The 12,989-nt window shown below is 38.6% G+C and overlaps 3 protein-coding genes across 10 annotated transcripts; 1 reads left to right on the forward strand and 2 right to left on the reverse strand.

The window, feature by feature from the left end:
- Positions 1–134: 134 nt before the first annotated feature.
- Positions 135–4,609, forward strand: LOC127902775 (uncharacterized). Of its 8 annotated transcripts, none has more exons than XM_052442824.1 (11): positions 135–452; positions 674–974; positions 1,061–1,222; positions 1,924–2,036; positions 2,140–2,664; positions 2,758–2,996; positions 3,094–3,178; positions 3,251–3,542; positions 3,627–3,764; positions 3,859–4,008; positions 4,104–4,609. In XM_052442824.1, exons 5-8 carry the CDS (start codon positions 2,143–2,145, stop codon positions 3,320–3,322), a joined length of 918 nt encoding a protein of 305 aa, XP_052298784.1. In that variant the 5' UTR covers positions 135–452; positions 674–974; positions 1,061–1,222; positions 1,924–2,036; positions 2,140–2,142; the 3' UTR covers positions 3,323–3,542; positions 3,627–3,764; positions 3,859–4,008; positions 4,104–4,609. The 8 variants fall into 8 exon arrangements, with proteins under 8 accessions (XP_052298784.1, XP_052298780.1, XP_052298787.1 ...); XM_052442820.1 differs by having other exon boundaries at positions 3,938–4,008; XM_052442827.1 differs by having other exon boundaries at positions 2,149–2,664; positions 3,938–4,008.
- Positions 4,610–5,627: 1,018 nt separating this feature from the next.
- Positions 5,628–6,248, reverse strand: LOC127902184 (protein FAR1-RELATED SEQUENCE 5-like). Its single transcript, XM_052440997.1, has one exon. The coding sequence runs from the start codon at positions 6,246–6,248 to the stop codon at positions 5,628–5,630; it is 621 nt and encodes a 206-aa protein (XP_052296957.1).
- Positions 6,249–6,391: 143 nt separating this feature from the next.
- Positions 6,392–7,396, reverse strand: LOC127902185 (protein FAR1-RELATED SEQUENCE 5-like). Its single transcript, XM_052440998.1, has one exon. The coding sequence runs from the start codon at positions 7,394–7,396 to the stop codon at positions 6,392–6,394; it is 1,005 nt and encodes a 334-aa protein (XP_052296958.1).
- Positions 7,397–12,989: the final 5,593 nt, after the last annotated feature.

Here is a 12,989-nt window from a genome sequence, read left to right on the forward strand (position 1 = left end):
ATTGTATTGAATCCAACGGCCATAAATGAATTTAAACAATAAATAATTAAAAAAATATAAAAAACTTGAAACCTATAGAATCGGTCTCAACACACATCAAACCCAGGCATATATATTTATTGGGAAAAAAAACAAACAAAAGGCTCTCACCTCACGCGGGAAATCAATTTCTTCTTCCCTCCCTCCTCACTCACGGCTCACGACTCCCTCTCCCTCTCCCTCTTCACTCACCCTCACAGCTCCCTCTCCCTCTCCCTCATCATTCACTCTCTTGCCTGCAGTCCTTCACGAGACGCCTCATCAGGGCCACCAACGACGGCGCTATCCGGCGAGGACACGCAGAGGTTGATCTCTATTGGCGGCAAGGATTTGCAGCTACAGATTCACAACCCACTCAGTTCCCGTCATTCCATTCTAAGTCGTTGTCAGGCCATCTCTGCAGTCCACCTACGGTAATGAGACATGGGTATCATGGGTTTTGTTTGGTATCATTATATTTGTTGATTGAGCGTTTTATTTGATGTGGTAAGAAGAATCATTCGCCTCTCATATTTAAAAATTACAGCTTTTATCATGTAAGTTTATTAGTGCGTATTGTTGGGTAATGTAATAATTTACATTGATTTAGAATTCGTGGAGAGAGTTTGATGACATTATCAGTGTGTATTGACAGGGGACATAATTTTTAGTGTACACAGTATAATGGGTAAGCGTAAGGCCAATGTCGCAGATGACATTAATATTCAGTCTGAGAAGCGGGATCCTCTGAGGCCGGGCAAGCATTCGTACATATACTACTTGAAGAAACTAATTCATTGTTGAATTTTATTATTGACATTTTGTAGTCATTTCAGTTTAACAGTGCAATAATTTTAATTGACATACAAGGAACTGATATTTGATATTATTTTTCTATCTACAGCAAGATAGAATCCCAAAAGTTAAAGGAGGAAGGTGTGAAGGTGGATGAAACGGTTTGTAGACAACTTTTCTATGTTGCAGCCTACTAATTAAATAGTTTGGTTGATGATTGGCCAATGAATATATATATATTTTTTAGTGTAGGTTAAGGGGCGTATACGTGACAAATGGTTGAAATTCAGCGCGAAAGATAAAGCCGAATTCATCAACAGTTATAATGAAAAGGTTGAAATGAACTCGAGATTGGCTAGTGGATTGTTAAGTGAACTGATTCCAACAATGGAGAACAATTCTGATAAGGGTAATCACCTATGTCGATGTAGTGTTTTGCGGTTCTCCAACATTGTTTCTTCGTTATCTATTGAACAACAAGATGTTGTGAGAGAAATTGGTTTCGGAAGCTTGTTAGGTTTAAAATGTGGGCGACTTAGGCAAGATTTATGTAGATTGTTAGTTAAGCAATGTAACGAAGATAAGCGGTCGATAACAGTCCATGGAATGGAATACAAGCTTCCTCTGGAAACTTTTACAAGCGTGATGGGTGTTGGTGACAGAGGAACACCGATTGTGCTTGGTGGTGAAGATAGTGAAATTACTGACTTACGAGCCAAGTATTGCTCAGGAAAGAAAGGCATCCCAATAGGTAGTTTAGATGAAAAATTAAAGACAAATAGTTGTGCAGATGAAGATTTCTATATTCTATTTAGTCTATTTGCGATTGGAACTATTTTGTGTCCAACTACAGCTACATACATCAACCCATCATACCTTTATGCTTTAAAAGACGTGAGTAACATTTGCGACAAAAATTGGGCCAGCTGGTCTTTCAATTTTTTATGGGAAGAAGTTTCAAAGTTCAACGAAAATAAAATTTCCTCGATGAGTGGATGCGTTATATTTTTAATAGTATGATTTATTTAGTAATTTGTATTCTCGTTAGTTAAACGATTATGGTATTATCGATTATTATTTCCGTATTAACTAATTTTTTGTTGTTTGCAGTTGTTCTACATGTCATCAACTAAGTTTCAGCTTTCTTCTGTTGCCGAGAATGGATGTCCTCTTAGTGCATAGACTGATAGTGAAATAAAAAGATTCCTCAAGTGGCGACAAAAGTATGGTGACTTTGAGAGCAATGCGGTTTATTCCCTTCTATAATTGTATAGTGTTTTGTAGTTATGTTATTAAATTGAATAGATTATTTATGGATATTTGTAGTTAATGCAGGTTCCGATGCGAGAAATCAGTTGCGGCTCATCAGGTGCTCAAAGTGAAGGACAAATTGACAATGGTGACGCCGCAAGGCAACATCCATTTCATGCTATATTAGCAGTAATGGATAAAATGGAGGAACATATGAGAAGAAATAATGATTTACTACAAAAAATGGGCTTGAAAATGGATTCTCTTACTGAAAAGGTTGAAAAGTTGGAACGAGCATATTTTCGTCAAGAAGGAGCAAATGTCGCTGATGATAGTCAATCACCTCCTACATATACTGGTGCCGAGGCAACTGATGGTCCAATCTTTTCCTCTTCGAATATGGAGATGCACCCACTTATCCCTGCAATTGTCACGCTTTCAGATCTAGTACGGGAAAAGCGTATGCCCATTGAAGTTAAAGAACGAAAAGTTGTGTACCTCAGCACATCCACTGATGAAGAGGTTGTCCTAAAAGAAAAGTCGGCAGAAGTATTGCAAGACGCGATGAAGCCTAAATTGGTGCCGGAACTTCAAGATGAGGTATACATAGAGTAATAATTTGTTAACTTTTGTCTAAACTATATATGATTTAGTCTAATCTTTCTTCTTTCTTTGTCTTGAATAAATATGTAGTCTTCCGCGCAACAAGAGAAGAAATGTCAACAGCCGCAAGATTTTAATCCGCTGTCTTTAGGCCCTCCTCGGCCATACAGAAATCGAAAGCTGGGGTGGTACCAGTTGTTCCCGTATGATCAAGTCTCACGCGGTCCAAAGCCAAAATATCGAGCGGGCCCTTTTTTCATGAATGAGCCGGTGACCCTCGATCAATTGAAGATGCTCCAATATGGATTTGACAAAAGCGCTAGCCTAGAGTAACAATACCTTCATGGCCACTCATCAAGCTCTTTTCGTTTAATATGTTGTCATAGTTATTTGATTTTGTTAATGTATCATGTGATTAACATACAGTGAAATAATTGTGCGATCAAGTCATGAGGATATCACTCGGCAAGGCTTGTTATCACTTTTGCCCGATGCATCACTTGACGAGGAGGTTTGTTCGTAATTTGACTTTAATGATGAAATTGTAATTAATAAAACCAATTATAATTGTTCTTGTGTTTAGATTATTTTCATGATGAGTGATTACCTTACACGACGTGAGTCGTGCAAAAGCCATGGGCAACCAATAAGCTAGTTCCTACCAACAAGATATGCAGTTACTGATTCGTTCCTGTCTTTTTTTTCATATCCTTTTTCTCATCATTAACTACGGTAATTTCAGTTGTGTTTTATATGAATTTGATGTGATGAATATGTAGCAATTTGCTACAATACCAAATGCACATTTAGATGGTTTCAAGGCTGCCTCCCAATACCGCAAACGTTACATGTATGACCTGCACCGGTGCCATCAGGTAGCGTGTGTGTTTGTTGAAATGATTTTTCGTTATGATCGATATTATGTATGGTAAAAGTGACCCAAAGTTGTTCTTGAATAGATCTTTGTTCCCATGCATGATGGTGGCCACCATTGGTTTATGTTGTTGGTAGAAATTTAAGACAAACAAGCGGAGATCTAGGATCCACTACCGGATGCACGACAGACACGAGATCGAGAAATCCAAGTGAATAGTATTGTAAGTCCAACTAATTTATGATAAAAACGATGAGTTTAGTTTTCTGGGTATTGTGTTATTAATACATGTGATGTATTTTTGCACTTGAAAATAGTTACACTCGTTGGATGCTATACTTTATGCCGTCGTGGATGCTACATATTCAGTATCTTGGACTTTCTTGTCATTTGCAGTGACCCATGGGGAAGGAGTTCCACGGCAACCTAACGGTTTTGATTGCGGAGTTTACGTCATCAAATTTGTGGTACGCTCCCTTATTCGCCTTATGTGGTTTCTTGGTTGATTTTACTACTGTTGTTGGGCCACTGACATGATGAAAGTGCATGATTATTTCTGCAGCATAACTCACAGAATGTTCGGGCGCAACTTGCGTTACAACTTATAGACTCTCCGTTCAACGAACAACGCGATCAATTATTGACGTTGGCTAATGCACACTACAGTAACGCTGCAACGTACATAAATGAATCGAAGCTTGCATCAACAGTGAAGCCTCGTAATGTGTCCACTAGAAAAGGTCATAAGAACAGTTGCACAAAATGTCGTTTCAAGCGGAAGGTCTGAGATTGTTGTGAATATAGATTATGATAATTTTTTGCTGACTTCATTCACAACTATAAACTTTTGCTAAATTTACCTTGTAACTGGATTTGACGTACGAGTCATGTAAATTGTTTTGATGATCCAAAGGCGTAGAGGGATTAATAGGGCAATTATGATTTTTTCCTTCGGCAACTGGTTGTCTTAATTAATACATGTTGAAAGGAAGATAATTGTTGTAAATGTTGCTATTATCACTAAGTACGCAAAATATATTATTACATTGTCATTGTTCACTTCTTACATGATAATATAACTCAATGATTTCCAAAAAGTTCGTTCTGCCCCCTCGGTTTAGATCCAAAAAGTACATCATTAGCGATCATCCCCCATCCTCCAAGTATGTGTACCGTCCTCAACTGAGCATAATATAAATCCGAGTTAGTTAAACAACGTAAGAAAGTTTGCCAAGCAAATTCATATATCATGGGAAATCACTTACAAGTTATTATGAGGCCACCAATTATAGTATGTGCTTGCATCGGTTTCATAGGTTATACCAAATGTGTTACTGCTGTCGTAATGGTCGTCAATTCCTTCTGAGATGTTAAGCCTCCAAGGACAAGTTGTCTCGAACGTAAATGTTGGGGAACTTGGCGAGCTTGATTCCATTGAAACAGGTGGTGTTAACACATTATAAGAACAATGCCTTGGATGATCGTCAGTCGAAACACAACCAATACCGCCAACGCTGCAATGAAGGTCATTGGGTTGCATGTCCTTTGGTGGATATAGCGGGCAAGTCTGTTTAGTATGGCCAGGCTGAAAACACTGACTGCATTTGCGATTTTTAGCCCCATCGTGTTTAACGGTTTTAGAGCAACCTTTACTATTAACTGTAAACGGGTCTTTCAACTTCATACCTGCTTGAAGTACACAATTCCTGGCTCGTTTAGCTGATTCATCATCCGCAACCATCTGTTCAACGCGAAGCGTCAGCCGTTGAATCTCGTCTAACGCTATCATATAACTTTGTTCATTCTTTACGGTGAAAAGACAAAGATTAGTACATGCCGCTGAAAGCGAGGCAAACTTTGCTGTTTCTAACACTTTCTTATCGAGGTGTGACGCTGCAGCTGTCATTTTCATCACTTTACTCACCTTCACTGATTTGGTCCAGTGACCAAGAATCAATGGTGGTGGTATGCGAACTAGTTGCTCGAACTTCATGACGTGAAATATATGCCTACATGGAATACCTGCTAATTCCATCATCTTACATGAACAAGTAATTGCAACTTCTTTACTATAAAATACCACTGTTCATTTTTGTTCTGGATGCTGAAATTTCATTAAAGTATAGATGTTGGAATTAACTGTCTTGGCACACTCAAGCATAATCAGGGTGGCTTCTCCAAGGATCTCCATCCGAACCCATTTCAATACATTCCTTGTATATATTTCGGACGCATGTTTTTCAATGCTTTGCAGATGTGTTGTAAGAACTGGGGCTGTGTGGTTTGTCTCATACTCATCTTGGACTTCTTTGTGCCATATGCAATACATGGCACGATGAATTTTTCTAATGAAATCATACAGTTTTAACTTATGCTTAACAAAGCGACGCAAGTAAGAATTCAAGCTCTCACACCTTTGTGTGGTTCGCATTCCGGCGAAAAAGGTTCCTTTCAAATAAGCCTCTGCCCATTTTCTACGCTTTGCATACATTTTTTCCACCCAAGAATTTTGTTCCAGTCCCAGATCATAGACAACAGAGAACCAATCTCGATCAAACTCCTCCGTGGACATTGGATTCAACATTAACTGCCGAAACTTCGACGTGAACTCATTTCTCTTCACATTTGCTTGTGCATTCTGCTCAAGATGCCAGCAACAGAGTCGATGTGCACATCCAGACATAACAGTTTTAATCACTTCCGACATAGCTTTATCACCATCTGTTATGACACTTATGGGTTTTTTTTGTTTCATTGCCGATAAGAAAGTCTGTAGCAGCCACACATATGATTCAACAGTTTCGTCAATCAGTATCGCAAATCCAAAAACAGTAGTTCTTTTATGATGATTTACACCAACAAATGCGACCAAAGGTTTATTGTATGCATTTTTCTTATACGTTGCATCAAAGCTAAAACATCTTCAAATTGTTCATAGTCGTACCGAGCAACAGTGTCGGTCCAGAACAAGTTTCGCAGTCGATTTTCCTCATCAAGAGTATACTCGAAGTACACTCTAGCATCATAATCAACCCTTGCAGATAAGTATGCAATGGCAGCCTCTGTGTCGGTGTCAATAATTTGTGCACGATGATATGCGTCTATTCTATTCCGCATGTCCTTACCCATATACCCAATATGATGGAACCCTCCTGCATGATCAGACTTGTAGTTCATGAACTGGCACACTTTCACCCCAACTTGTCGCAATGCCTTTGCGTGAGCCAAATCAGCTTCGTTGACAAGTCTATGCGAACGAAGAAATTGTGTCTCGTGCAGTTCAACCAAGAGATAAGTGTGCTCAAAAACGAATTTAGTTACCACGTACTTCCCTTTCAACTTATCATAGTTCACGCGAAGTTCCGCCTTCCACCCGTTACGAGTAATGCCCCTCGGTTCCCTGATTCTGTCTGTTTTCTCCATCCATTTTTTTAGCCTGTATCCCTGCCCTGAGCAAACCCATCGCCGACTTGCTACTTCACCACTTTTTCCATCACGATGAAGTTCATCTTTTCTCACAGAGAATCCAACCGACTTAGCATACTTTTTATACCATATGTGGGCATCATTGACAGTATCAAAACACGATCCGACACCCACTTCAATGAGTTCACTTTTTTTAGGCAAACTGTAGGTCGTATGACTAGATGATATTGTAGCAGATTTGTCCCCAAAATAATCTTTGCTTTCGCTAGTTTGTGGGGGTAAAGACGTACCTGCACTTGCACAAATTTCCATCCCATTATCATATGACGGGTTGTCTTGGGGTCCACTTGTTTTCTGTTCCGATGGCTGGTTCTCATTGAGGTCTAACACCCATGCAGAAATGCTTCCCACGTCTAAAGATGTTGTCATGCTCTCTGGTTATCTTCTCTCAAGATTCTAGCATTTGAAGACCATCAAAAGGACCTAGTTGAAGACTTAAAAGAGTACTGTGTGGGTTATGTTTGTTGACATTCAATGTCTTCATTAAATGATGGGGTTTGGTTGGTGCTTGGGTTGGTGGATACACCATTTAAACGGCTAGCCTATTACCTAAAAAAGGCTTGCCGGTTTTGCATTTGTGCTCTCTGGACATTAAACGGCAAGCCTCTTAAACTCATGCGGCTAGCTTTTTTTAAATTGATGCTAACTAGAGGGGAAATGGCTAGCCTCTAAAATTGTAGAGGCTAGTCGTTTGTGTATGGGTGCTCATTGGAAGGGAAACGGGTAGCCTCTAAAATTATGGAGGCTAGCTGTTACACTATGAGTGCTCACTGGAGGGGAAACGGCTAGCCTCTAAAATTTAAGAGGCTAGCCTATTTCGCGTTAGGGCTCACTAGAGGGGAAACGACTAGCTTCTAAATTTGTGGAGGCTAGCCGTTTGTGTATGGATGCTCACCATTAGCGAAAACGGCTAACCTTTAAACTTTAGAGGCTAGCCGTTTTCGCTTTTGGTGCTCTCTGGACATTAAACGGCTAGCCTCTAAAAATAAAAGGCTAGCCGTTTTCTCTTACTAGAGTTTCTGCAACATGAACGGTCACCCTATTATTTTGTAAAGGTTAGCCGGGTTCAAAGCAATAAAACTGCTCATCTTCGTCTTCACAAAACTGGTCAGCCGCTTCTATCTCTAAAATCCGAATCCTCTCTCCCACGTTCTCAGCCGAAAGATCCACCATTTAGAATCAGTTCATAGCCCAAATTCAACCTTAGAAATCATTTCCCACCATTTACTCTTGCTAAATTTAACCCTCGAAACCGAAAAACCCTAGGTTGTAAACCCCTTTGACTTCGGCAAATGTTTGCCAAAATTGAACCCACACATCCCTTTTAAACATCATTATCTTCCATCTAATCGGTTTATTCCTCTTCAAATCGCTGAAAAATCATAATGTCAACTTCAAGGCCACGTTGAGCGAAAGACAAAGGGAAAGAGGCGATTCCACCACCCAAACGGACACGGAAGGACGACGACCTTGTAGAACAATCTAATTTTGAATCAAGACACTTCCCGGACAAGCGTTTGGCCACCCGTTTTCGCCAAAGATTCATGACACGTAAGGTACTTGATACGTTCTATATTGTGCCTGATTGGCTTCGTAGCCTTAGTATTAACAATGGTAATTTGTTGCAATTGTTGGAGGAAGTTGGTTGGATTAATGCCCTTACGATTAATGAGAATGTGTATCCTGACTTGGTGAAAGTATTTTACTCGAATATGGATACTTCCGCGGAGAAAGAGAATCGAGTAATCACCAACGTTAGAGGAGTTTTGATTGAGCTTGATGATACTGAATTGAATTCTATCCTAGGAACCTCCGAAGATTGGTTAGAAATATATTCTGCTAGGAAAGTTCCTACGATTGATAACTTTGTTATGTTGATGCCGTTAGAAACATTTGTAGGCGTATTGATCTTTCTGATGAGGTCTGTACAATCCATTTCCGTGCTCAATGTCTATGCCTTCAATCGCGTATTTTACATTGTATAATTTAGAATATTGTCCTTCCTAGGTCGGGCCACTTAGATGATGTTACCCACATGGATGTTGCTTTGATTGATTCTATCCTCAGGCATCGGCCGGTTAGCCTTGGATACACTATTATACGCACCATGCTTTCCATACCTAACTTAATCAATCGTGCTCTTCCATATGGAAATTTCATCACGCAAATCCTTAAATACTTTAGGGTGCCCATAAACGAACCATCTTGTAAACCCTGTAGGAGTATAGGAGATGAGGCCGTGTATGCCTTAGGATTTGAGTGGCATAATGGAGCATGGGTGAAGTATACTGAAGCTAAGTACACAATGCTTGCTCCGAGTGATGATCGTCCTTTGAATTCCGTGGTTCCTGCTGATCAGCTGACTGATTTTTCACTTCCTTTCCGGGGTTAGTGTAGACGTGATGACCCTCCTACCTGTGAACCTGATCATGATGCTTCTGCATCTGCCGTACCACCTGCAGATCCACATGACTCCGGCGAAATTACTCTTCAATAACTTATGGACGAGGTGAGGCCACTTTCTGTACAGCAGACTAGCTTTCAGCATCACGTTCTGGAGGAGCACCGATGTTTGTCAGAGCAGTATCAGCAGCTCCTTCACGGACAACGCCTCTTGTTCGAGCACTTTGCCATTCCTTATCCGTTTCCACCTCCAGCACCACCATCCCCGCCGCCTCAGTAGTTTTCATTTCTTTATGCCATTATATATGTTTGGATGTTAGTTTTATGTTCGGATGATTGTTTTATATGTTCGGATGGTTGTTTTATATGTTCAAAAATTTTATTTGACAAGTTCGGAAGTTTCTTTTATATGTTCGGAAATTTGTTTTATATGTTTGGATGGTTGTTTTACGTGTTCGGAAGTATGTTTTACATGTTCGGAAATTTGTTTTATATGCCATCATGGCTGCTGCTTATTATAGCAATAGCTACCAACTGCAGCTGTTACTGGTTATGCAGCTGTCTGTTGCTGCATAAGCAGCAGCTGCTGGCAGCTGGATGCAGCAGCAGCTGCTGCTGGTGTTGTTACTGCAGCTGCTGGCATTCCAGCAGCAGCTGGTGCCTGCAAAAGCAGCAGTTGGTAGCTGCTGCTGTTGCTGGTTATGCAGGCACCTGTTGCTGCATAAGCAGCAGCTGCTGGCAACTACAAGCAGTAGCATCTGTTGCTGGTGTTGTTGTTGTTGTTGCTGCATAAGCAGCAACAGCTGCTGGCTACTTTTGTAGCAGCTGGTGCCTGCATAAGCACCAGCTGGTGGCTACTGCTGTTGCTGGTTCTACAGCTAGTGGCTGCTGCTGTTGCAGGTCCAGCTGCAGCTGCAGTTGCTGGCTGCTTATGCCAACAGCAGCAGCATCTGAAATCCCCAAAATAAGCATTACCAGCAGGGCCATTAGTAGCTGCAACTGCTGGCATAATTAATCACGCACATTGATTTCAAACCATTTTGCATGCTATTTAATCAGTTCATCTTGACCTAAAACACAATATTTGTTATTTAGCGGAAGCAAAGGAAACTAAATGAACATTAAATCATTAACTTCGAACATGCGATCATTAACTTGCACTATGGAAATCATACAGTTATTGGACCAATAAACATGAGATCAGCACCATTAACTTGATATCGGGACCATTAAACTTGAAACAGAAAGAACCTGAAACTTAGGGCAATGAGCATGAAACATGTGATCATTAACTTGCAACCTAAAAAATTATATAATTAATGGACCAATAAACATGAAATCATGACCATTAACGTGATACATAAACAAATAAACTTGAAACCAGTGAACTTGAAACTTAAGGCAATAAACCTGAAATATGAGATCATTAACTTGCAACCATAAAAATGATTAAATTAATAAACTTGAAACTTAGGGCAATGAACATGAAACATGTGATCATTAACTTGCAACTTAAAAAATTATATAATTAATGGACCAATAAACATGAAATCATGATCATTAACGTGATATCTAAACCAATAAACTTGAAACCAGTGAACTTGAAACTTAAGGCAATAAACCTGAAATATGAGATCATTAACTTGCAACCATAAAAATGATTAAATTAATGAACTTAAAACTTAGGGCAGTGAACATGAAATATCGAATCATTAACTTGCAACCTAAAAAATTATATAATTAATAGACCAATAAACATGAAATCATGACCATTAACGTGATATCTAAACCAATAAACTTGAAACCAGTGAACTTGAAACTTAAGGCAATAAACCTGAAATATGAGATCATTAACTTGCAACCATAAAAATGATTAAATTAATGAACTTAAAACTTAGGGCAATGAACATGAAATATTGAATCATTAACTTGCAACCTAAAAAATTATATAATTAATGGGCCAATAAACATGAAATCATGACCATTAACGTGATATCTAAACCAATAAACTTGAAACCAGTGAACTTAAAACTTAAGGCAATAAACCTGAAATATGAGATCATTAACTTGCAACCATAAAAATGATTAAATTAATGAACTTGAAACTTAGGGCAATAAACATGAAACATGTGATCATTAACTTGCAACTTAAAAAATTATATAATTAATGGACCAATAAGCATGAAATCATGACCATTAACGTGATATTTAAACTAATAAACTTGAAACCAGTGAACTTGAAACGTAAGGCAATAAACCTGAAATATAAGATCATTAACTTGCAACCATAAAAATGATTAAATTAATGAACTTTAAACTTAGGGCAATGAACATGAAATATCGAATCATTAACTTGCAACCTAAAAAATTATATAATTAATGGACCAATAAACATGAAATCATGACCATTAACGTGATACCAAAACCAATAAACTTGAAACCAGTGAACTTGAAACTTAGGGCAATAAATCTGAAAAATGAGATCATTAACTTGCAACCATTAAAATTATTTAATTAATGGATCAATAAACATGAAAGCATAACCATTAACTTGATACCCAAACCATTAAACATGTAACCAAAGGAACATGAAACGGAGGGCAATAAACATGCAATATGTTATCATTAACTTGCAACCATAAAAATCATTAAATTAATGGACCAATGAACATGAAACCGTGACCATTAAGTTGATACTTGGACCATTAAACGTGAAACTGAAGGAAATTGAAACTTAGGGCAATAAACATGAAACGTGAGATCATTAACTCGCAACCATGAAAATAATGAAATTAATGGAACAATAAACATGAAATCAGCACCATTAACTTGATATTTATACCATTAAACTTGAAACTTCTTTTTTATTATTATAAAAATTATTTTTTTGTCTTGTCCTTAAATATTAAAATAATGAATATTTTATTATTATTTTATTTCTTATAATTAAATATTATTATTTTTATTATTATTTAATTTATTCAAGGGGCAACCGGTTGCAAAAACTGATTGCTCCCAGTTTTTTTTTTTTTTTGGTGTTTGGCCGCCACTTGGCAGCCAAACCATTGCTCTGCTTTTTGCCTTTTTGTATTGCTTGCATGTATCACATACATGCATGTACTGTAGCCGCACCCTTAAAAAAAACAACAAAGCAAATCAGAGTAAAAGAAGAAATCACTTGTCAAGGCCGTATCTCGAGGTTGGGAATGCGAGATATCTTACGCCAGTCTCCTCCCCTGTTGCGATAACATTCTTCCAGAAGCCCACAATTCGACCTAATGATCAATTCCTTCAACGTTGTCGTCTGATGAAAGTGGTCGGGTAGTGCCTTTAATTTGGGGCAACTATCAATTGTCAAGGAAGAAAGACGTGGCATGATGTTGATGAAGGCGTTTCCCGTTCTTGTAATCCCATAATTCCACTCTTTCAATTCCAACATCCAAGAAATTGTGAGTGATTTCAATTTGGGGAAGGCAATAATAACTGATGAAGATGAACATGAAGATGGCTCATGATGATCACTTTCTATCCCCAAAAATTCATTACCCACTCGTTTCAC

Source organism: Citrus sinensis, chromosome 5 (assembly GCF_022201045.2).
Source record: "Citrus sinensis cultivar Valencia sweet orange chromosome 5, DVS_A1.0, whole genome shotgun sequence".
NCBI classification, from domain to species: Eukaryota; Viridiplantae; Streptophyta; class Magnoliopsida; order Sapindales; family Rutaceae; genus Citrus; species Citrus sinensis.